A 24,049-nucleotide genomic window follows, 5' to 3' on the forward strand; every position below is an offset into this window, starting at 1 on the left:
GAAGATACTGCCTGCCAATAAAGTCAGGGTAGGAAAGCAACACTCCCATTAAAACGTTATGGTTTTGGACCTTGAAACAGACCTTAAATTGCCCTCTCTCTCTCCAGCATCCAGAAAATTATATACCTCATCTTACTCAAAAACCATTCAACCAGCTATAGTTATCTGCTAGTCACCATGCCGGAGATATGGCTAACTAATTTTCATTAAAAGTAATATTTTGATAAAACTCTTTTATCTCTACTGGGATTTGTTTTTAACGTGCTATATGCTTACCAGCGATTTTCTGCAACGTGGATTAGGGAGGAGGAATTTGCACTGCGCTGTTCGATAGCAACAGGTCTTAATACTCTTAAGGATGAAATTCTCAAGGGTCTTTATGTCATGGATGGAAATGGAATCATTACTGTATTTTTGAACTCCTGCTAACGTCATTGACACCCACCTACAGTCCACTAGAAATATAAGTGCAGAGATCGGTTTGTTCGCAGATTACAAGGAGACTAACCAAGAAGGGGCAAGCCAGAGCCAAATTCACTGGTAAGCTTTCTTTTAAAGAACGTGAAAGGGAGAATTATTTTTTTTCTTTTTTTTTTGCCTTCAATCAAGTTTTGAAATGGGTCTTTAGTTTATTATGCCAGGTTGTATTATTATTGCACTTATTAATATATGTAGTACCATTTAATTTCATGCAATTTAAAAAATGGAGCTATCTGGATCTCAAGCCATATTTTTGCATTCTCCTTGGAGCGCACAAAGATCTGATGCTGTAACTGATTAGCCAATGAAAATGGCTGCGTGTAGTAACAACTCTAAATTTACAAATGTAAATATTTTGTGTTAAATGTCATACTAGTCCCTCCCAAAAATAAAACCCAGTGTCTAGGAATAGCTTTGGTATGGGAAACAATTCTTTAGAATAATTTGTTCTACCTTAATGTACTAGGAAAACAAAAAAAAGTCGCTAGTGCACAGGTGTAACCCGCAGGAGGCAGGTCTTCCTTGCCACACACAAATTATTTCCAGCACTCCACTGGATTGTCATGCTTGCTCTGTTTGTTACCAGTGACAGCTCTGTAGAACTTAAGGAGTCTGGTTCATTGTCCTTCTTGCAGATAGTCTGTTATCTCTTCAACATGTGGAAAGTGGTGCTCCTGGGTCTGTACACAGTATTGGCTGTGAGAGGGCTGGCAAAGGGTGCTCCTTTCCAACCAGAAGAAAAATGGAAGCCTCTAGATAACCCTAGAAACAGAGACCTGGTAAGGAAATGCTGCAAGAAAGATAGCCTACGTTTTGTGTGGGGGTTTTATTTTCCATCATGAGAATTTCTGTCTTCTAAATTTAAAGGTAAGAGAGGTAAGAGTGGTCCTTTAAGTGCAGCATTAGTAACCGCGCCCTTTGTATAGTCAATAACCACAGCTGGATGAGCATTCCTCAGTCAAGATGTACCCCTTAACTGAAAAAAATTTCTCAGTCTGCAGTAATGTATAAAACTTCCTTCTGTCTCCATCCAGCAGCTTTAGGTTTTTAAAAAGGCATTTTGATTACACAACCACTTGTTGTATGAAACAGAAGAGGAGTGAGTATTCCATTTCTCTCCAGGGTGTACTCTGTTAATCGCATGTTGTTTTGTCTTCTGGGAGTACAAGTTCACATCTGACACATTGTCATGAATCGTGGCTAAAGATCTGAGAGTTCATTACAGCTAAGAAAATACCATTAAGAGAACATTTGCAAGACCTTATAAGAAATTTGCGAAGGAAAAAACCCCAATTTCCCACAACTCTTCACCACTGTTTTAAGAACCATTAATTTCTACTTTTGAGCAATCTGAGAGGCCAGTTCAAATCAATTGCCCACTGTTGCTAACTCTTTAGAGAACATGTCTCTTAGAGAAACACGTAACAGAACTCTGCAAGGGTTTTGCTGTGCCTGTTTTATAAGGAGTAAAGTTTAAATCCTCTGTGGTTCAGTGGGGAGCATCGGTGATGAGTAAACAGTTGGATGCTGTGGACACGTCTGGCTGGAGCAGATATGTCTGAATTATTTTGCCTATATTGTACCAGTTTATGATCAAAATAGAGGATTTCATCCCACACAGGAACAAATATTACACCTACTTTTTGTCAGTAGAAATTATTAATCTCTTTTTGGCATGCTCTGTTTTCACATATGCAATATGTTCAGTTTTTCAGAACGCTCCAGGCTTATTTTTCGGGCAGGGGTCTCGATCTCAGAAAGTTTCCAGCGACTTTCACTATGAACAATGAAGGACCGAGGCCCGTCATGTTCTACTCAGATCCTATTGCTTCTGCGTTTGCAGATTATGAAGAAAGGAAAAATTCTTTTCCAAGTTATTTCAAAGGCTGAAAGATGCTGCTGACCAAGGTAAAAGAGGATGCTTTTTCCTCTAATGTTGTTACATGTAACCAAGTGAAAGATTTGGATTCAAGTGATTCTTACTTCTGTCTGAAGTATAAAAACAACTCCTTTTTCAGAAGAAATTAAAAATATAGTACCTTAACTCTTGTCTAAAGGTGGTTTAAAATTGTTGAGGTCGAGATTTATAAGGTATTTACTGCTTTGGTAAAATAACACATGGTGCTCGTGCAGACCTATGTAGACTATGCTTTTTTCTTTTTTCCTTTTTTCTTTTTCTCCCCTTTTTCATGTGGTGAAGAATTCTGAAAACATACAGATAATAGAGAACACAGGTTTTATTTAGGTACTTGGTATCAGTAAAATTATGAATTGAGACTAATGGTTTCCTGTCATGTATGTATATTAAGAAAATTAATTTAGACTTAAGATACTGCACTAACAAAGTATACGTTATCTTTTACATCTTTGTCTACTCATGCCGTTACCCTTTCCTACCACTAAAATTAAAGGTTGATAAAAGGATTGCACCTCTCTGTAAATATGAAATAAAGCGGGTCAAGTGTGCACCATTAGTAAATCCAGACAGCTACTTTATCTATGTATAACCATCCTCTGTAACAAATAAATCCTTTTATATCTCACTTTGAGAGCCAATGAGTACTGGGAATTCTGAGGCAAGATAAATCATTGTTATCTCCCATTTTTCAAACAGTTGAAGATTTCAGTAAGATTTGAATCTAAGCATTTTAAAAGAGATTAATTTGTAATCAATATTCACCTCAGGATTCTGAGCTCTGCCCTGCTCTCTGCCTGCTTAACCACATCTCGTTTTGTAACCTAAAGCACAGCTCTGCTATCCTTATCATCGTGAATCACGGCAAAGACCGCACCCAAATACTGACCCCAGGTTCTCTTTCTGCCACATTTTTGTGTCAGGGCAAAACCCAATCCCACCGCACCCGGGCACGGTGCATGAGGCACGTGGAAAGGGCCGTTAGGAGGGGTGCTGTGCCGGCTGGCAGGGCTACAGCACCAGTGGAGCAAGTGCTTGTCGCTGGGTGCTCAGCGCGGTCCCAGCGGCTCTCGGCGCGCAGAGCTGCTCCCGGAAGGGCTGGGGCGCCCGCGGGGCAGGGCTGTGCGCGGCTGCTGCCCGCGGGGCGGCGGATGCTGCTGGATTTGTCTCGCATACTTTTTGTTTTCCCCTTTGCCCCGCTCCCCCCCCCCCCTTTGCCCCGCTCCCCCCCCCCCTTTGCCCCGCTCCCCCCCCCTTTGCCCCGCTCCCCCCCCCCCTTTGCCCCGCTCCCCCCCCCCTTTGCCCCGCTCCCCCCCCCCTTTGCCCCGCTCCCCCCCCCCTTTGCCCCGCTCCCCCCCCCCCTTTGCCCCGCTCCCCCCCCCCCTTTGCCCCGCTCCCCCCCCCCCTTTGCCCCGCTCCCCCCCCCCCTTTGCCCCGCTCCCCCCCCCCCTTTGCCCCGCTCCCCCCCCCCCTTTGCCCCGCTCCCCCCCCCCCTTTGCCCCGCTCCCCCCCCCTTTGCCCCGCTCCCCCCCCCCTTTGCCCCGCTCCCCCCCCCCCTTTGCCCCGCTCCCCCCCCCCCTTTGCCCCGCTCCCCCCCCCTTTGCCCCGCTCCCCCCCCCCTTTGCCCCGCTCCCCCCCCCCCTTTGCCCCGCTCCCCCCCCTTTGCCCCGCTCCCCCCCCTTTGCCCCGCTCCCCCCCCTTTGCCCCGCTCCCCCCCCTTTGCCCCGCTCCCCCCCCTTTGCCCCGCTCCCCCCCCTTTTCGCCCCGCTCCCCCCCCCTTTTCGCCCCGCTCCCCCCCCCTTTTCGCCCCACTCCCCCCCCTTTTCGCCCCACTCCCCCCCCTTTTCGCCCCACTCCCCCCCCTTTTCGCCCCACTCCCCCCCCTTTTCGCCCCACTCCCCCCCCCTTTTCGCCCCACTCCCCCCCCCTTTCTTCCCTCTGCCCCCCCCTTTCTTCCCTCTCTGCCCCCCCCTTTCTTCCCTCTCTGCCCCCCCCTTTCTTCCCTCTCTGCCCCCCCCTTTCTTCCCTCTCTGCCCCCCCCTGTTTCTTCCCTCTCTGCCCCCCCCTGTTTCTTCCCTCTCTGCCCCCCTCTGTTTCTTCCCTCTCTGCCCCCCCCCCCCTTTTCTTTCTTCCCCCTTTTTCCCTCTCTCCTCTTTTTCAGGCACCAACTCCGGAGCTCCAGCCGGCCGCCCCCCGCCCCGCGCCCCCGCCCCCGGCTGTGCCCAGGCCCCGCCTCCCTCGCCGCGCTGCTCCCGCCCCGGCACCCGCTGTCCCGCTGCCGCCCCCGCCCCGTGCCCAGCGGCGGGGGTCGGCCCGTGCGAGCCAAGGGGCAGCGCCCAGCGCGCTCAGCGCCGCCCCGTGTCTGTACCGCGCCGTGAATAAACGTCTCCCTTTGGGTTACCGGAACGAGGCCTCCTGAGGTGTTTTGCGCCGGTTCTGCCGACGTTCTGTTACCGGAAGGCTTCTGGTGCCCCGGGGCGGCGCGGCGGCCTCGGCCGGGCCCTGCCCGCGCCAGGGTGGGGTTCGTACGCTGCAACTGCGGCAGCCCCGGCGTCAGGGGGGACAGAGCCGGGCCGTACCGGGGCGCTCCCCCGCCGCGCAGCTCCTGGGGCGCGGCCGCCCGGCCCCGGGCGGCGGCGCGGGGCCGGAACTCCTGCGAGCGGGCGCCGTAGCGCGGCGGGCGCCATAGCGGGAGGACCCGCGTCCTCTCTTCAAAAGTGTTCCCCTGCGGCGGCGGGGCGGTGCTAGCGCCATGTCGGGCTTCAGCCCGGAGCTGATCGAGTACCTGGAGGGGAAGATCTCCTTCGAGGAGTTCGAGCGGCGGCGAGAGGAACGCAAGAGCCGCGAGAAGGTGCGTGTGTCCCCCCGGGCCCCCCCGCCCGCTCCCTCCCGCCGTGGCAGCCGCGGGCCTTGCCTGGCCTTGCGGGCCGCGCCGCTCTCCTCGGCCGCAGTCTGTGCCCGCCGTGCTGCGTATAAATTCTGTGTGTCTGACCGTAACGGGCGAGGTGCCGGCAGAGCCGGGCGCTGCGGGGAGCGGGCACCGCCGGGCGGCGCGGAGCCCTGGGGCCTGCAGCCCTGCCCTTGGCAGAAGCTGGCGGTGCTTTCCCCAGGCACCATCGTTAATGCCTTCTGCAGGCCAGAGCAGTGAGCAGAAGCAGGTTTTGATCTAAAATCAGTCCCACGTACGCTACTGCTGCTCCCTTGCCATCTTGTGTGCGGGATCTAAGGAAGAGATCCAGTTCAGCTGTCTGGTAATCACTGTGGCTTCTTGGCGGCAATAAATACAGGGAGACACGGCTTTGTGTCCAAAAGTAAGCAGATGGAGGTATCCTGAGTAATTCTGTGTGCTTGACTGGAGCATTGTATTTACCTTTCACTTTGCCATCTTTATATGAAAATGCAGTTTATGTGAAAATGCAGCTGAATTTCTGCATTTCCTGGTCTTCAAAGAGCAAATCCAGCAGAAATCAGTCATGGAGGGATGAGCGATATCCCAGGGCAACCTTCATACCAGATTAACAAGTGCTGGTTTGTATTTTAAAAAAGTTACCAATACTTGACAAATCCTTTTAGAAGCCAGCCTTTTAAAACACAAAAGGAAATATCAATCAGCTGTATCATCTTGCCTCCCTCTAATGCCGAATAAGCAATGAACTAGTTAGTATCTTTGGTGAAAAGTAACGTGAACAGTCACCACTGGAGTCACCTCACATTGATAAGAATGTCTTGAAAGCAGCTAATGCTGGGATTTGTTGGTTTAAAAATACAGTACTTATTCCACCTGATTCACTAGCAATGCATGAGCTGGAAACCCATGTTCTAAATGCTAATTGTAAATATTAGGGGAAGTACCAATGAATCATACTATAAAGCTGCAAACTAATATTGTTGGCGTGTGTAGGATGGTGAAAATGCTGAGGAAGCCACTGAAGATGTAGAGGCTCCGTCTTCATCCAGAAAAGCATCCGGGAAATCCCAAAGTCAGGATGAAACCGATGGTAAATGTTAACATAATCATTTGTATTTAAAAGGTCATTGAAGGCGTTTGTTCTTTCACAACTGAGTTTTTCTAAATACCTGGCTGCTTCTTTTGAACCTGCAGGTACTGAAGCACATTGTTAGAATGTTTATCTTTGTAGGATGTTCTGAGTCATAGCCAGGGGTTTAACTTTGTTCAGTGTTTCTGAGGGACTGGAGCTGGCCAGTTGGCCGTCTTTTTCTGGGAAACATTCCATTTTCCCCCTCCTGGCTTCTTAACATGTGGCTTCAATTTACCCTCTCTAAAGTTACAAATAATTCAGAGTCTTTAACTTGTCTCACTCTTCTCTCTGTTTTGTTTTGGCTTTTTTCTTGTTTATCTCGAACGTTTCAGAATATTTAATGCTGTAGTATGAGTGTTGCTTTCTTCCATTGTCATCTAAAGTGAAATAGCTAAAACCAAGAGGGGTTTTTTTTTCTCTTTTTTTTTTTTTGGTGTTTTTTCTCCTGCTTAGTTGTTCTTTGGTCTGTTTGGAGTGCCTGCCTTTATCGTCATTTTCTGCTGGATGTTCCTAGCTACAGATTCCTTGGCTGGTTTTTGAGGTCATCCGTCCCTGTCCCAGTCTACACACACACACACACACACACACCCCCCGCAGTTACTGGGATGGTACTATCTCCTTAGGTGCCTTAGCAAAATAAGCGTAACTTCCTTGGGGTTCTCACATAGTGAAAGGACGTGCAGGAAGTGGTCAGAGCAGCTCTTCTCTCTTTAGTTTGTGTCAGTGCCTGTTGATCCCGCACTTCAAGTTCTGGATTTGAGCTTGGGATTTAGTGTTGCAGTCTGTTTCAGACACCTTCTCTTCAGAGAGATGCTCTCCATGTGCCAGTCAGGGCATACTCTTGTAGGATTGCCAGTGCTGTGAGATAGTAAAGTGCAGGTTTTGATCTCTTTGTGTTAGTTCTTCTGCAAATTCTTGTCATTCTGGTTGATTGGTTGGTTGGTTGACTTTTTCTTAAATTTCAAAAATAGGCCTGAAATTGTCTCATTTAAAATGTGCACCAGTGGTGCCTTGATTTTGAAAGCATGGCTAGACCTCATCCTAGAAGGACAGAAAATGAACACTGAAGTGTGGTTGGAGCCAGATAACTGTGCTTCCTTATTGACCACTTTTTTTTGCTGATGTCTCTGAAATACTTCCAGCCTGCTCTTTTCTGTTCTGTATTCCACCCAGTCTGCACATCACCATCATCTAAGAAAAAAAGGTATCCTGATAGATTTGTGTGATAGTGTTACTTCTGCTCCTACTATGGAGAGCATGGAAGACTCAAGAGCATTCAGAATCAAGGAAGCATTGGTAATATTTATCGCTATTTTAAGAGCTGCTATTAGACTTAAGACATTCAGAAGAAAAATGTTAGGTAAAGGTCATTGTTAAAACCACTTTTGATATGTGAATCTTCAGAGCTAATCTGCTTCAATCTTCAGATGATTCCTGCAGCCAAGAAGACTGAAATAAAAGGGAAATAAAATCAATAATCAGGGTTTTTTAGATGGGAGGAAGAAAAGTCTTGATTTTTAGATACTTAATATCCAATCTAGAATCAAAATAACCCAAAAGGAAACCATAAACTCAGGTGAGGTACCCAGTTCCCTCTTGTTTATGAGCAGTACATGATAGATTTATTTTTCAGTCCCAACCTGATATTGTGGTTATTCTTTTATCAAACTTCTAGGTGCCCAATCCTAGAATCATAGAATGGTTTGGGTTGGAAGGGACCCTAAATATCACCTAGTCGCAGCCCCCCTGTGATGGGCAGGGACACCAGTCCCCCAGCTGAAACTTTTAAATGCTACAGGTTTTGATATTTTGCATAGGTACAGACTTGTGGGAGGTTATAACCCTGGGTTAACTTAGTAATGAAAAGTTGTAATTAAAAAATGTGAGGTTGTTGGTTTTTTTTTTTAAGCATATTTATTTTGGATATATATTGCATCATATTCATACTTATTTTAAAAAAAAAATTATTTCTTTTTCTGGAGAAATGTGAATAATCTGGATTTTGCATTTACACACGTTGAAAGGTACTTTTTGTCATGGATAGAGTGGTTACAAGATCTTGTTTTAAATTACTTCTAGAAGTCGGGTGCTGGACTGTCGTTAGGTATAATTGTCTGCTCACTTAGCCTCTTCAGCTGAAAAGCTTTATTCTATCCATCCAGTTCAGTGCCTGAAAATTGCTTAATATGCTTCTCTTGTATGGATTGAGAAAAATCTTGAATTGTTGCTTCATTCTGTGTGTTCCTGCATGCTTTCATTTCAGATATCTAAGAAATGTTAGAGGTTGGTGTATGCTAAGCATTGGTGATGAATCACGCAGAGTTTTAGAACCAGAGGTTGTTAATAGTTTTTCTGCATTTCTGCAGGCCTTTTTCATATCAAATAGCTGTTTCAAGTGGGCTACTAATTACGAACAATGCGGTTTTCTCTGCATTTGTCCTGATAAGCAGCGTGTACTCTTGATGATATCGTAAACCTTTCTGGCTTCTTTCTTAACCAGGAGAAACTTCAGATGGCGTCAGTAAATCTGTTCATCGGGTCTTTGCATCCATGCTTGGGGAAAATGATGATGAGGACGAGGATGAAGAGGAAGAGGAAGAAGAGGAAGAAGAAACCACTGAGCAACCCACAGCTGGAGATGTTTTTGTATTGGAGATGGTACTTAATCGAGAGACCAAGAAAATGATGAAAGCAAGTATTTAAACTTTCACGTAACTTTCCTGTATCTCCTGCAGCATAGTGCATAAATGCCGCTTTATGTGATTTTTAGCTACTTGCTGAGAACCTGGCCTGAAAAATAATTCTGTGTAGGATACTAATGCTTATGGTGGTGTCACCTGTCTTTGGTTTTCTGAGATTTACTGTAGAGTACCGTTTGAAAACTTTCAGAAATAATGAAGTGAGTTTTTCTAGTGTCTGGATGATGTTTGTGTTACATATCTGAGTTACTGTGTCAGTTCTGAAAATAAGCAAACATTTCAGTCAGTCATTTAATATCGTTAGTACTAAATAACTTGTTATTAGGTTGTGTTAGACACAAGTGTGATTGATGTCTCGTGAATTTGGGCACTGCTGAATCCTCGGTAGAAACAATACCCCTTTTCCCTTTAGGAGAAAAGACCTCGCAGCAAGCTTCCTCGTGCTTTGAGAGGTCTGATGGGAGAGGCCAATATCAGGTTTGCTCGAGGAGAGCGTGAGGAGGCTATTCTAATGTGCATGGAAATCATTCGACAAGGTAGGCTAGAATGGTAAAACTTCTTGGCTCTAAGGGCGGGGTGAAATTGCGACGGTGCATCAGAAAACTCAGTATGGCTTCACTGATGATGAAAAATACTTGTACAAGGAAAGTCACTGTATAAGAAGTGTGGAATTAAGAATATATGGTGCATTTCCTATATTGTTTTGCTTATGAAAGGAAACTAGCACCCTAATTCTGCAGAGGCCTGGCCTTTGCTTAGCTTTATCCAGTTTGCTTTTATTGTCTTTGTAGAACCAGGGTATGATCATTGGCCTAACTTACAGTGTAGGATAATGCTTGTAAATGGTTGTTGTTATATTCGGTTAGGCTGTTTAATAATTTACAAAAAGGAACTAGAAGCTTGTCTGCAAGTTTTTTTCTGAATTTAAACACCAATGGTGGTGTTCCATATAATTCTGCTGTCTGTTTTTGCAGAAAAGCAAGTTGTTTTTCAAGGTGGTTTTAAAATAATAGTTCTTAATCATTTTTTTGTCTTGCACAGCTCCTCTTGCTCATGAGCCGTTTTCCACTCTTGCCATGATCTATGAAGACCAGGGTGATATGGAGAAGTCATTACAGTTTGAACTGATTGCAGCTCACTTAAATCCAAGTGATACTGAGGAATGGGTTAGACTAGCAGAAATGTCACTGGAACAGGACAATATCAAACAGGCTGTTTTTTGCTACACAAAAGGTAGCGTAGCATCTGTTTTAATCATGTAAAATAAATGTTAGGTGCTAATGGCAATCATTTTGTTTTCTTCTGCTTTTTAGTTTGCTGAGATTCTGGTACCTCTGTCTGGACTTTGGTAAAAGATTAGTGACTGTAATACGGGATGTCATGTTCTTAGAGAAACCTTGTGCGTGTCCATTAACATTCACGTAGTCAGGGAAATAAGCGTGAAATCCATTGTTGCCTTTTCCTCAACTAGGCTCCTAATACACTTTTTCTTGTAGCTCTGAAATACGATGCAACCAATGTGCGGTACCTGTGGGAGAGGTCGAGCCTGTATGAGCAGCTGGGGGAACATAAGTTGGCCATGGATGGCTACAGGCGTATTTTGAACCTCCTGTCTCCCTCGGATGGAGAGCGCTTTATGCAGTTGGCCAGAGACATGGCAAAGTAAGTTAAAATAAGTTAAAAATATTGCGATTTGGTTTTCCAGGGTTTCTCAAAAGCTGATATTAATAACCTGTGCAGCTGATTCAAGCTGGGTATGTAGCTGAAATCAAGGAATGCAGGTGGTTTTGGTGGGAGTGACCCCCCCACAGGCATGCACCCCCCAGCTGTTGTGATGTTACCAAAGGCTGACATGTGGGAATTGTCCTGGGTAGGATCAATGCATCATCTTAGAAGTGTTCCATTCTTTTACACTAAGAGAATAAAATGCAAACACTGAGCATTGGAAAAATGCCTACAGCGGACAATTGTATACAAATGCAGTATGTTTAACCATATAATATCACTAGAGACCTGGAAACCTATTGCCAGCAAATCTGAATGAAACAAAGTATTCGATCTGCAATAGGAACCATCGGCAGCAGAATGTAATTTATATGTCGTTTGTCACTTGTTTCTGGAGCCAGTAGAAGTCTGCCTCCCTTTTTCTGCTTAAGAGAGCAGATCAAGTCATGGACGCTTGCCTGAGGCAGGGAAGGCTGGTGATTAAAGCCTGTAGCTCTCTTATGGTAGTTTTTAGGAAGTTGTTTAACTACTTTGTATCTCAGCTTTCTCACACATAACTTGTAGTAAGCTGTTGTTGACTTGTTTCAGAGCAGTTTTAAGTCTTTTGATGTTTGTGGCTGTGAAATGCACCGAAAAAATGCAAGGCAGTGTATTGTAACAATGTTGTTGTTGAAGGTTTTCCTGAAACTAGGTTAATGTGATACAGTATTGACACCTGGCTCCAGGTTGGGGATACTGTGATGAGAACTCCAGGAATGTCCTAACACAGGGGAAAAAAAACATGGTAGTTCTTTGAAATTTCTTTGAAATACATAAAAATTGTCAACAGTTGTAAGGCAAGGAAAAGCACCCCCTTTCTCACTGTCTTTTGTGACTTACTCTTGCTAATGAAAGTATTTGCTAATAGGCAAAAATAAAATAAATATGAAAATCCTTTCGCTAGTGTTCAAAGTACATATTGTCAGTTATCTCAAATACTTATTGTCTGATACCTGTGTTTTGTAGGAGTTATTACGAAGCAAATGATGTAACCTCTGCTATTGAGATAATAGAAGAAGCCTTTGCTAAACACCAGAGCCTTGTCTCCATGGAAGATGTTAACATCGCAGCTGAACTGTGTATTTCTTCCAAACAGTATGACAAAGCATTGGCGGTATGGAGAATTAAATGCATTTCTGTATCGTGTTCGGCACCTCTTTACAAGCCAGGATGTGCAGTTTATGTTCCTGTAGTGCTTAAATATGGTCATGTTTCTATAGTGGTAGAGCTGATCAGGTACAGGTTGCTTGCTCTTAGTTCTGTAGTACTTAGCATTGAAGTTAACAGCTTGATTTAAGAACCTGGGGGCTGACAGACTTGTATGCTGTTACAGGTTTAAAATCTGGGGACCCTTCCTTTCCTTCTCTACAATTGCTCTAATCTTAGTAGCCAGAGAGGACCACGATCTGGTTTTGTGAGTGCTACCAGCAAAGGGTGTTCCTTAAGCTGAAGGTTAAAAGGGCGACACAGAATGGCCTCATGGTTCAAATGCAGACCGTTGTGCTTTATCTGGCATACCCGTGTTATGGCTAAGAGTTCATGGGTTAAGCATCAAGCATGCATTCCAGAAAGGCGATATGTCTTGACTCTAAAGGATTAGGAATTGGAGAAGATAGCATATCTGCTTTCAGTTTATTCTGGGGGTGTTAACCTTCACTTTTGAGGCCTGTTTCTGAGATGATTTGGTCTGGCTTTGAGAGGAAAGACTTTAGTATTGGGCCGTTGTTATCCTTTCCAAGGTAGATTGAAGAGACACCATTAGTAGGGACTTTCTCCATGTTAACCTTCTCATTTTCTGATGTTAAACGATCTCCTTTCCCCCCGCCAAGATTTTATTTAGCTCACTGTCTATCAGTGCAAAGCATCATGAGCCTGCAGACAACTCCTCTGACCCTTCTCTGTACTTCTTCCTGTTTTAAAAATCAAACAGTCAATTTTATGTACCCAGCATTTAGCTGCCAGATTTAGTAATACAGTCCTCAGCTGCAGAACTGCTCCCCTGTTTCTGCTTGATGGTTCTCCTCAGGTCTGTTCCTGTGATGGTGTTTCTTGTTCTTGGAAAGCTGAAATTGCATTTGAGCTGGTAAACTGAGCCTTTAAAAAATATACCTGAATACACCCGTCTGGGATGTTCCTCTAATGGCCATGTACTCTGCGTTTATCACTCTTGTTTTGGCAACAGTAATGACTGAAATACTTTTAAATTCATGGACAAAATACCAAACGGCATAGGGTCGCAGACAATGGTCCTTTACACTTGTGCGTTCCCCCTCTCACAGCTCCCTGTTGGCAAGTGAATGTCTTGAACTGTGTGTCTTTGATTTCAATTTTTTTTTTAATTAGTTGTTTTATTGAATTGTACCGATTTTATTGAGGTCATGATGTGCATGACCAGGGCTGTTGTAAAATGTCTGTACGTAGCTGTGAATTTTATTCAGTTATTCCTTTTTAACTGAGGCAGACCTACGGATTCCTTGCAGGGTGTTAGGCTGAGGAATCCGTGGAGAGCTGAGCTATTTACTCAGTGCTTTGCTTTCTTTTTCCATCTTCCAAAGGCATTAAAAGTAGCTCTAAAGGTTAAAACCTTTTCTAGTTGTGATGAAAGTAACTGTTGTATTTGCTAAAAAGATGCTGATTGGATCATCTTAAGTAGTCCAGAAATAACAGACAGATGTAAGGTGATCAGACTCAGTACTGGTCAACTTAACCCCATGTGAAATGAATGCAGCTTTATAACTTTTGCGATGTCCAGAACAACTGCCATGTGAGCTGGTTACTCCATACATCCTTTAAATCATTAAAGTGATCCAAATTACTTGTCTGTTTTAGGTTATTACAGATTTTGCAGGAATTGTACTTGAAAAGAAAGTATCGGAAAAAAGTCCGACAGAGGAGAGAAAAGGTAAGTAGCTAACAAGTGGTTAGTATGACCCTGCTGTTCATCTACTAGGGCATCTTTCTTTCCATTACCTTTTCAACTCCTGAGTATATTTTGATGCATGTTTTCTCTTTTGAAACTTTTCAGTGTTTTTAATGCATTACATGGCATGACCTCAGCTTTCTGTGAGGAGTTAAGCCTGATGTCCAGTTAGCCCTGCTGACTCATTAAGGACAAGGACTGCTCTCCAGGCAACTGGAGGCCTTTTAAAGCGCTGAACATTCCTCTGAGTGTTCACATCAGACCAGTTATTTCTGCCAGCTAAATAGCTTCTGAAAAAAATTGGATGAGCTTAGTGGCATCTATACTCAAGAGTATCAATCTTTGACCTGAGACTAATATTCACAAACCCTACTTCTGTTAAGCATTTAAATGTTTTGGTATATACAAATGTAGGGATGTTAGCTTGTAGTTGAATGAAGTATGTTGTCTTTGAGAAACCTGCTCTGTGCAAGTCATTGCTTACGTTTGAAAATGTTGGGCTGTAGAGCGATCGCGGCGTGCCAACTCCATAAGCAGGCATCTGTTCTACAATTAAACCAGTTGGTTGGTTCAGCAATCCGGTCCAAATGCAATGTAGGTGTAAACTCCGTCTGTGGGCTTTTTGCTTTAATGGACCAGGTCAAAATACACTTGATCAATGAACAGCTGTCCTGATAGAGACTTCTAACAGGTAATTTATAAGAAGACTATAATGAGTCTAGGAATTGTAGCACAGCATTGCCGAGTTACCTGTGGTATGCAGTTGGTTAAGACAAAGCTTCTAAAGTACCCTCCTTGCTTGGTCCCTCGCCCTCAGCCGCTTTATACCTTTCTTGACTGCTTCCTGCTCTGCTGTCCTTCCAAAAAAAAAAAAAAAAAAAAAAAGATCTGCTTCTCAGAGTAAGCTACCAATTGATTATGGATTCAAAAGGAAGTGACTTCTGGCTTAGCTGGTGCTTCTAGGGTAATCTGCTCATCTTTTTAAGAAGATGCAGGGGCAGTGGGAGAAACTCAGGAAAACCAGGAGGCAGTGGCTGACGACCAGAGTCATCCAGTTGCAGAATCCAGTGCTGCAGGTAAGTAATTTAATTTTTTAATTGCGTACATGTCTGCAAACTGATTATACGCTCAGGAGCCTGGTTGCAACCATATAAAAACAGTGAAAGACTTCTAACAGCAGAGAAATAGGGCTTCATCCAGAAAAGGTTTCCTGTGTACTGTCTTCCTGAGTTAGAACTTACTTCTGACCCAGCCAGCCACCAAAGCCAAAAGCATTCTCCCAGGGCCTACCCACTTTGAAAAGAAAATCTTTAATTTTGTAAGAATGTATCAGTAGGTGAATAGTTACTGTCATGCTGGGTATTAAGATGTTCAGAGAAATGACAAATGAATCTGCACTTTGTGCTTTGCAGTAGTTAGATGGGGGTATAGAAGTAATAGGGAAGCCTTATGTCAGAAATCAGTTTTTTCAGGTCATAGCAGTCATCCTTTGAATGTCTGGTATAAGAATGAAGATGAAGGAGAACTTAAACAGGGAAGTTAAGGAGGTGTCACGACTGCATGTGAAAGAAATCTGATAATGGAGTTTTACTATGTGACCCGAAACGTGCTGGCGTTGTCGTGGGTAACTGCTTGGTCTCATCTTTGCCTTCTCATCAGATTGCATTCTGTGTTGCGTAGGGTTCTGTACTTAACAGCGTTTTCCACTGTATACAGCCAGATCCCTGCTACACAGGACTTAGCTTAATAAGAACAAATACCTTAATACAGGGTATTTCCTTCAAAAAGCAGGGAGAAAAGGGTACAGGTGCACAGATTGCTAAAGGAAAGCTTTATGAAGCAAGGACATCTTAAGAGGGCAAAGGTGTAAGCACATCCTGCGACACCCTGCCGTTGGAATCAGTGGACAATGATAGCACTTGATACTTCACATGATATTAGTAGAATCAGAGACAGCAGGAAAAAGTTGTTCCAACTGTCAGGAAAGGTATAAAAGGAGAGAGGCCAGGCCTACACTGACATTTGCTAGAGTCAGTGAGAATGTTTTTTCTTCAGTGGAGCTGAGCATGGCCTGGAGGGGATGTGTAGCTTGTGAAGTGCTTATTAAGGCCTATGCATTGAGAAAGAAATTCCTTATTTTCTCACAGCTGTGGAGAAGGTCAGCTGCTGCATCCCTGAGGGCGTCCCCATAGACATCACAGTCAAGCTGATGGTGTGCTTGGTTCACTTGAACATCCTAGAGCCACTCAATGTACGTAGAAACCAACTTGGAAGTTGGGGGATGTTTTAATAAATCACCAAAGCAAGTAATTTTTCCTGTCTTCGTATGACTGAGGTCATTGAGAACGCTGCAGCAATTCTCCAAGAAAGAAACCTAGCAAACCTCTAACAGTAGAAATACTATTTTTGTTCTTATCAGTTATGCCTCCAGTGGAAGTATTACGAAAGCCCAGTAACTCGCAGCCTGGGTGCTGTGACAGGCCCAGGACCGCATTGCAAAGCTGTTGAACACTAAGGAACACATCTTTGCTTTGTTTTAAAGCCCTACTAAATGAGAAGACTGTTCTTTCATAAAGAGCACTCCTTACTGGTGGGAACTTTCACCCACTGGATGTGAAATGTATGGATGTGAAATGTCTAGAATAGAAAAGTGTGGCTTTTTCAGGTATTCTGAAATTCAGATCTTTATTTTTCACTTTTAAACTAACATTTAAATAAAGGAGATGTGGTTCAGAATGCAGATAGACTAAAAATCATAGCATAAAAATGTAAGCTTCCAATAACCGTACCTTGAAGAAATGTTCTCGTTGGTTATTTGTGCTGTTAGTGTTTTGTGTGGGTTTTTTAAAGCCTCTTCTGACCACTCTGGTGGAACAAAATCCAGAAGAAATGGGTGACTTGTATTTGGACGTCGCAGAGGCGTTTCTGGATGTTGGGGAATACAACTCGGCACTGCCTCTCTTGAGTTCCCTTGTCTGTTCGGAACGGTACAACTTGGCTGTTGTCTGGCTTCGGCACGCAGGTGAGGAGGAGCAGGACTGCTGAGAGCTGGGAATACAACCCTGAGCGTTTCCAGGGGCCCTTACCTAAGATCGCAGGAGTTTTAGATTCACATGTGGAATGATAATTGGTATTTGCAAAACTGTAATTGGAGTTTACTGTGACAACCCTGTCATGGAGCATTTTTGTGTTCTTCATGTAGATTGAAATTTACTTCAGCTAAAAATACTTTATTTTCATGTAAATGAAACAGCATCTGTTCTGCATTCCATCCTGTGTCAGTTGATGATGTTTTAAGTGAAGCTGCGAATGCCTCTGCATATTTCTGAATGTTTTCACTTTATTAATACGTGTTTTGTGGGGTTTTAACTGAAGAAGTATCTGAAAATCATGTTAACTATTTTGCAAGCTTTGAAGTCATCTCTTCCCGCCGTGTAAGTGTATTGTGGTGTTTATGGTATTTCTAGAGTGCTTGAAGGCCTTGGGACACATGGAGCGTGCCGCAGAGAGCTATGCCAAAGTTGTTGATCTTGCTCCATTGCATCTGGATGCGAGAATCTCACTTTCAACACTTCAGCAGCAGCTGGGCCGGCCTGAGAAAGCTCTGGAGGCTCTGGAGCCCATGTATGATCCAGACACGCTGGCTCAGGATGCCAACGCCGCCCAGCAGGTGGGTAAAGGTTCTGTGCTGCCAGCTCAGGCTGTGCTGTTCTGCTAAACCATGGCAGTGCTCAAAGGTGTCAGCTATATAGGACCGGGGTTGAGACTTGCCTACAGGATGGTGAGCCTTCAGAGCACAGTGAGGTTCTTGCAGGGTATCGGGGGTGAGTCCTCGTGGCTTTTTCTCCCTGACCATTTCGTCAGCGTTTCCCCCGTCCCACCTGATCCCTTTGTGTCGGTGCTGAGAACCAGTTGTGACGCCAGTCACTTCGCATCGCGTTGGTCAGCTGTTGGTACGTACAAGCTACTTCGTTTGGCCCCTGTTGATGGTCACTGGTGGCGTAGCGAAGGTCCTCTATCCCCTCTCCAGCAACACCTTCGCTGTAGGTAAGAGTTGTGCCGGAATTCTCTGAAATTCAAGAACCTGAAACAGCAACTGCTGCAGGGCAGTTGAGGGAGATCTTACCTGGTGCTGCTAAGATTCTTACAGCTTTCTAGAAGCTTTTACAATCCTATTAATACTGTCTTGAGTCAAAATGGTTTGTTTTGCAAACTCACTCTGTGTAAGAGGTTGAATAATAATGTTCAATATTATCCAGGAATTAAAGCTGCTCCTCCATCGTTCGACGCTGCTGTATTCCCAAGGCAAAATGTATGGTTACATAGACACGTTACTTACGATGCTGGCAATGCTGCTGAAGGTAAGGCAGTCTTCCCAGCTACGCTTGAAGAAATTGGATAGCTATGAGTTGGGTTAAGACAAGTGACAAACTCGGGAGGAAAGCTAGTGGTTTTGATATGCAAATGGTTTCATAATTTTGTCAGGTAATAATCTTGCAGGGAGCCTGTAACGCTGGTGTTCCTCCCTGTTGTGTTCAGAACCGAGGACCACTTGTGTTTATAATTCTTAATACAGTGACTTCACCTCCGCATTTCTCGGTGTACATAGAACGCACTGAATACCAAAGCTGCTTCTTAACCTTTTTAGCCGTCAGCAGAGTGCTTTCTTGAAGTGTGGATGCTGGCTTCTGTTTCAACAGTTTTCTTTTTAATTTCTTAGAAGGTTTTTTTTTTATATTTTCTTGTGGTAAAATAATGGAAAAAGAATTTGTTTAGCCAGTAAATACAGTGGTGGTAGTTTTGTGTTAATTGGTTTTTGTTTGTTTTAGATAGGGAGTGAGGGAGGGGAATATTTAGACCTTAGTTTTATCCATCTGGTCAGAGCCGTTACTCCTGCCTTGCACTGGCTGAATGGCTGATGAGCCATGTATTTCTGGAAGAGATACAGAAAGGCACTGCTCTTGTCGTGCCTCGGCAAATAGTTTTGATTTCAGTATGTATGGGGATGTTCCAACCCCAGGAGAAGTCTTTTAAGTCATTTGAAGAGTTTGCATCTTTTGCATAGCCCAGCTCGCGCTGGAGCGTGAGACGATGCAGAGATAATACATTCCCTCTTGGGAATGTTCTCTGGCATGATCGTGCTCAGTTGCAGCGTTTCTGAGCTGCAGACTGTTCTGGCATGTGATGTGAGCAAGTTGGGTTGGCCACAGAGCTGCCTTTGTCGTAGGATGTATTAATGTAATCTGAAATGCTGCCCTTGAATTTGTTTCTAGGTAGCAATGAGCAGAGCTCAGGTGTGTTTGATATCTAGTTCCAAATCTGGAGAGAGGCACCTCTATCTTATTAAGGTGTCAAGGGATAAAATTTCTGACAATGACGACCAAGAGACAGCAAATTGCGATGCGAAAGGTAACAAATATTTATTAAAAATGAAGCAACAAGACGAGCTCCTTAGTTCTGAAAAACGAGATGAGCGCGACTATTTTGCACGCTAAGGCCATGCAGTTCGTGTTGACATTGCTTTATTGCTAGGGCACAGAAGGCAGCAAAACTGAAGATAACATAACTTAAGGGACCAATCCCCATTTGGAGAGAATTAGTAAGATTACAGAGTAACTCAAACTGAGAAGGATCTCTAGAGAGCGTGTAGTCCAGCTTTCTCCCCAGTGCTAATATAGTTCCTGCAAATCTAGAATGTGATGAAATACACGTTGTAAAAGTGCTGTGACTTTTTTAACTGGCCTGGACTGGGTTGAACCAGGCTACACATTCTTAAGCACCATTTGGTAGATTAGGAAGAGTGATTTCGATGCATTTATGTAGTAGGTTTATAACTTGAACTGTGTGTATTTCTTGCCATTTGTTCCCAAGTTTTGACTTGTGTTTTTTTGCTGGCGTTCTACAAACTGCACTCCAACTGAAAAAAGTAAACGTTTAATCTTTATTTTACCTGTTAATGTTCTTGAAAAGATCAGTTTGATGTACATACCCCCCCTTTTTTTTTTTTATTAGTTTAGCTCTGGTTTTAATTTTCTCAGCTTACTGACTTCAATATTTTTAGCAATTTTTGCTGTTCTCACAAGTGTCCTGACAAAAGATGACTGGTGGAACCTCCTCCTGAAAGCTATATATTCCTTGTGTGACCTCTCCCGGTACAAGGAGGCAGAGCTACTAGTGGATTCCTCGTTGGAATATTACTCATTTTATGATGACAGACAAAAGCGCAAGGAGCTGGAATACTTTGGGCTCTCTGCTGCGATTCTGGACAAGAACTTCAGAAAAGCGTACAACTATATCAGGTGGGGTGCTGAGGAGGTAGAGCAGTCGCTTCTGTTATTGCTTCCACTGGGGCTGTAGTCGTGCCGCTGCAGATACAGCTGCAGGAGGCAGGCGGGTGCCTTCCAGCTTCTGCTAAAGCAGAGGAGGCTGCTGCAGCTACAGGAGCTTTCTGACAGCTCCACAAGGGCACCCTGCCGTGGGCTGGTAGGTTTGCCCAGAACCGTTGGTTCTGTCTTTCACTCTGGGCTTTGCCTCAGTCATGACCTGCTCTTTGAGTGTCCTAAACTGTGGAGGTTTTATTGCAGGTACAGTGTTTACTGATTTCTGATATACCTTTCATTCTGTAGAATCATGGTAATGGAAAATGTCAATAAACCTCAGCTATGGAACATCTTCAATCAAGTCACTATGCAATCTCAGGATGTCCGTCACCATCGCTTTTGTCTCCGCTTGATGCTGAAAAATCCCGATAATCACGCCCTGTGTGTCCTAAACGGGCATAACGCGTTTGTATCTGGCAGTTTCAAACATGCTCTTGGTAATACCATAAATGTTCTAATATTAATACAACAAGTGATGTGTTTTTTCTGAGAAAAATTTATTACAGCCATTTTTTTCATATATTAGAAAATTAGGTGGCTTTGCAGTGTTGGTCTGGTGCTTTAATTATTTTGTACACAAATCAAAGCATTGCTAATAAAAAATAAGCTGGCATGTTTCAAGTTCAGCACACATTGCAAATGTAACTAACTTGCAAAGACAATTGAAGGCTAATGATAATAAAGCACGAGGACAGAAGCAGACCAATTTACACAGCAAATAAAGTTGGCTGGACATTTCAAGCAGGCCTTTGAAGTAAGCCTACTGCTTTCAGTCAAGCCCTCCACGTGTCACACTTAAGATGTGTGGCCTCCAGGATATAAATCCCAGCAAGGACCGTGTTTGCCCTCTGAGACTGGTTGGTTTCTGTTTACATTTTTACATCCCAGTCTGTATTCTTCCTTCGGAATCCAAAGAAGGCCGAAAACGTAGAATTTTCTTTCAGGTTTTTTTCGTCGTGTATTTTGATGTAGATCTATTAAGCCATTTCTTTCAGTTCACACTTCTAATTTGAATATTTGCTTTTTTTACCCTTAAATTCTTAAGGAATGCTTTTCACAACACACAATTATTTGCTTTTTAGGACAGTATGTGCAAGCCTTTCGTGCAAACCCAGATGAACCTCTGTACAGCCTTTGTATTGGCTTGACGTTCATCCACATGGCTTCTCAGAAATACGTGTTGAAGAGGCACGCTCTTCTCGTGCAGGTGAGTTAGTGTCATTAGCTTTACCTAAACTGTTTCCTGGCTTTGTATCTTGCACAGTTTTGGCTACAACACAGTCTGTTAAAATAGCTTTTCATAATTAATGTGATGTTTCAAAAGAGGGAAGTGGTGAAACATGAGCCCAGGCGAGTTATGCTTTTGAACTCTAGTTATACCCATCTGAGTCTCCTCTCCTTTTAGTTACACACAGCCTGCTGTGCTGTGCGCGCAGTGATTGCTGGCATAGATGCGAGCAGCTGCCAGCTGTGTTTGAAAATGTTACTAATTTCAGCTTTGGTGGCTGCATTCTGGATTTTCTTCCAAATTTTCCTTCTTGCCCTGGAGAGGCAAGTGGGGGAGAGTTAGCTTTTAAAGACTTTTTAGAGATAAAATAAGATCTTGCTCTAGCCAGTCCTTTGGCTGCATGTTTTTTAAGGTGGTTGGCTCCTCTGAACATGACCCAGCCATATCTGTGTGTGGAGTACGTAAACACCCACATGCATACGTACACGTTTAGCCAGCTAGCTAGTGCTGTCAGGCACTATACTAAATACCTGTGTGTTCAGTTACTTACAAAAGATCTCCCGGCTGTTGCCCATGGCAGTGAGACTGACAGAGCGGTTTTTATGGTCTCAGCAATCACATGTGACTGACTTTTGGCCTCCCCCTTGCACATGGTTTTGTGGGGAAGCACAGGTCAAAAGCGTGAACAGATACATTTGAACAGCCGTTCTCTGGCAGACTTCACTGCTGTCTTCTCAAAGGGAACATTCACAAATGCCTGTAACATGTGTGCAGGGATTCTCCTTCCTTCACCGGTACTTGGACCTGCGTGGACCCTGTCAAGAGTCTTTCTACAACCTTGGCCGTGGCCTTCACCAGCTGGGATTGCTGCACCTGGCCATCCATTACTACCAAAAAGCACTTGAACTTCCTCCTCTCACCTTAGAGGTACCGTATCTTTGTACGTGCAGAGAATAAAGTCAGGTCAATGTTAATCATTTCTCAGCTACAGTTAAAATAGGTGCATAAAACTTGCGTAGTTGAGTTTCCCTTAATTTGTATTGTAATCCCTTGTCCCTGGAAGCCCCAGCCTGATGTCACCTGGTAATGTGTTCAAGCATGTGTTGATTTCAGAGGTTTATGAGTTGTGAAGGATTTACTAATAGGCTGAAGTAGCAGCAAAAAGGGTTGCTCAACAACTTTTTACCTGCGTTAAGTAGCTGAACTTCGTCTATATCACATGCCATAAATAATAACTGGGAGTTCTGCGCCCTCGCCTGCGCTGTAAGACAGCGTGCTGGAGCAGCACGAAGCGGTACGAAGGGGGCCCGAAGGCGCCTGAGCCTGGCTTGGCTCCAGCTGGTCGCTGTGGGATCACCCCGGCTGGCGTATCACAGGTTTACAAGGCCGGTCCCAGGGAGGGTCTTTGCCTCGTGCTGGGGTGGGTGGGCAGGGGAATGCCGAGCGCGCGCGGGCAGCGGGAAGGGTCGGTGTGTCAGAGGCGTGGGAGCAGGGCAGCGCGGCGGGGCTGGAGCAGCAGCCGCGTGGCTGCGGGAGGGATGCAGGCAGCACGCAGGTCCTGGCGGGACAAACGCACACTTGGCCTGCAGAGACAGTGAACCTGGTACTTTCCTGTCTGGCGAGCTGGCTACCTAATCTGCAGCTAACATTTTGAGTATGTAATTATAGAACTCTTGTGATTAACATGTGGGAACTCGTTAAAGAGGGAGGGCACAGGGAATACCGCTTCCGTTTCTGTACAGCTGGAAGCCTGTACAAACCATGAATGTGTGATTTGATTCCACTGGTTTCCACCGAGAACTAGAATCATTGAAACGATCCCATTTGATTTCTACTCGTGTTGCAAGTTTTACACTACTTTTGCATATAGGTAACTTTTCTAATCATTACTAACAAGGTATATTTCTTCATAATTATTTTTACAGGGAATAGAAACCGATCAGACAGACTTGAGAAGAGATACTGCCTTTAACTTGTCGCTTATTTATCAGAGCAGTGGAAATACCAGAATGGCTCAAAAGATGCTTTATACCTATGCGGTCGTGTGATGAGGTTTGTGGCAGGTGGGATCGATACTCTGTGTATTAACCTTAGCATTATGCGATGCTGGGGAAGCTTTTTTCTAGGCAGAGCTTTCCCCGAGGGCGGTCAGAGACATGGCTGATGCTGTATGCAGCTTTATGGACTGTTTCTGCCTCTGCCACTGGGCCGTATCGCATACGGATGGAAACTGCGCCGCGCTGACGTGCTCAAGCGTGGCTGTTAGTAGCGCCTCTCCTCTGATGCCTTGCTCTCTGATCGGACCTTCAGGCTGGCACATAGAATCCACCAGTGAAAACAGAAGCCGTATTCACTGGTGATGGGGGTTTTGTCATGTGCAGCATTAAATTACTATAATGTAGAAGAAATAGGCACATACTGATCCCTAGAGGAGGGAGAACTTGGTGTTTTGAGATATTTAAAGTGTTCAGAATTTTCTAGGAGTTTGTATTCCTAGCAGCTGGTCTGTTTGAAGGAGATTGATTCCTGTTTTACTGAAATCAATGTGACCTTTGTTCTTCTGGACTTGTTAATAAAAATTCTGAGGTTAACGATAACATTTACTTATTCTCAGCAAACATAC

General features: G+C 44.3%; 1 protein-coding gene and 1 long non-coding RNA gene across 5 annotated transcripts; one reads left to right on the top strand and one right to left on the bottom strand.

Moving 5' to 3' along the window:
* Positions 1–574: 574 nt before the first annotated feature.
* Positions 575–4,944, bottom strand: LOC106631268 (uncharacterized). Of its 2 annotated transcripts, XR_008733479.1 has the most exons (3): positions 4,797–4,944; positions 2,520–2,684; positions 575–1,242 (listed from the first exon to the last, which is right to left on the bottom strand). It is a non-coding gene; the product is annotated as an uncharacterized LOC106631268 (long non-coding RNA). The 2 variants fall into 2 exon arrangements; XR_008733478.1 differs by having other exon boundaries at positions 575–2,684.
* Positions 4,945–5,112: 168 nt separating this feature from the next.
* GTF3C3 (general transcription factor IIIC subunit 3) lies at positions 5,113–24,017 on the top strand. Of its 3 annotated transcripts, XM_055717961.1 has the most exons (20): positions 5,132–5,246; positions 5,531–5,706; positions 6,297–6,393; positions 8,936–9,126; positions 9,547–9,670; positions 10,176–10,367; positions 10,631–10,796; positions 11,865–12,012; positions 13,728–13,800; positions 14,805–14,894; positions 15,966–16,069; positions 16,669–16,840; positions 17,286–17,488; positions 18,078–18,179; positions 19,092–19,227; positions 19,880–20,117; positions 20,445–20,635; positions 21,281–21,405; positions 22,201–22,353; positions 23,352–24,017. In XM_055717961.1, the coding sequence occupies exons 4-20, from the start codon at positions 8,986–8,988 to the stop codon at positions 23,472–23,474; spliced, it is 2,481 nt and encodes an 826-aa protein (XP_055573936.1). In that variant the 5' UTR covers positions 5,132–5,246; positions 5,531–5,706; positions 6,297–6,393; positions 8,936–8,985; the 3' UTR covers positions 23,475–24,017. The 3 variants fall into 3 exon arrangements, with proteins under 3 accessions (XP_055573934.1, XP_055573935.1, XP_055573936.1); XM_055717959.1 differs by lacking the exon at positions 5,531–5,706 and having other exon boundaries at positions 5,113–5,246; XM_055717960.1 differs by lacking the exon at positions 5,531–5,706 and having other exon boundaries at positions 5,113–5,246; positions 14,808–14,894.
* Positions 24,018–24,049: the final 32 nt, after the last annotated feature.

This window comes from Falco cherrug, chromosome 8 (genome assembly GCF_023634085.1).
Source record: "Falco cherrug isolate bFalChe1 chromosome 8, bFalChe1.pri, whole genome shotgun sequence".
Lineage (NCBI taxonomy): Eukaryota > Metazoa > Chordata > Aves > Falconiformes > Falconidae > Falco > Falco cherrug.

Coding starts and splice junctions, on each gene's coding strand:
- GTF3C3 (XM_055717959.1), top strand. CDS start 5,148: ATGTCGGGCTTCAGCCCGGAGCTGATCGAGTACCTGGAGGGGAAGATC. Junction 13,801..14,804: donor TCCGACAGAGGAGAGAAAAG/GTAAGTAGCTAA, acceptor CATCTTTTTAAG/AAGATGCAGGGGCAGTGGGA. Junction 19,228..19,879: donor AGCAAATTGCGATGCGAAAG/GTAACAAATATT, acceptor CAATATTTTTAG/CAATTTTTGCTGTTCTCACA.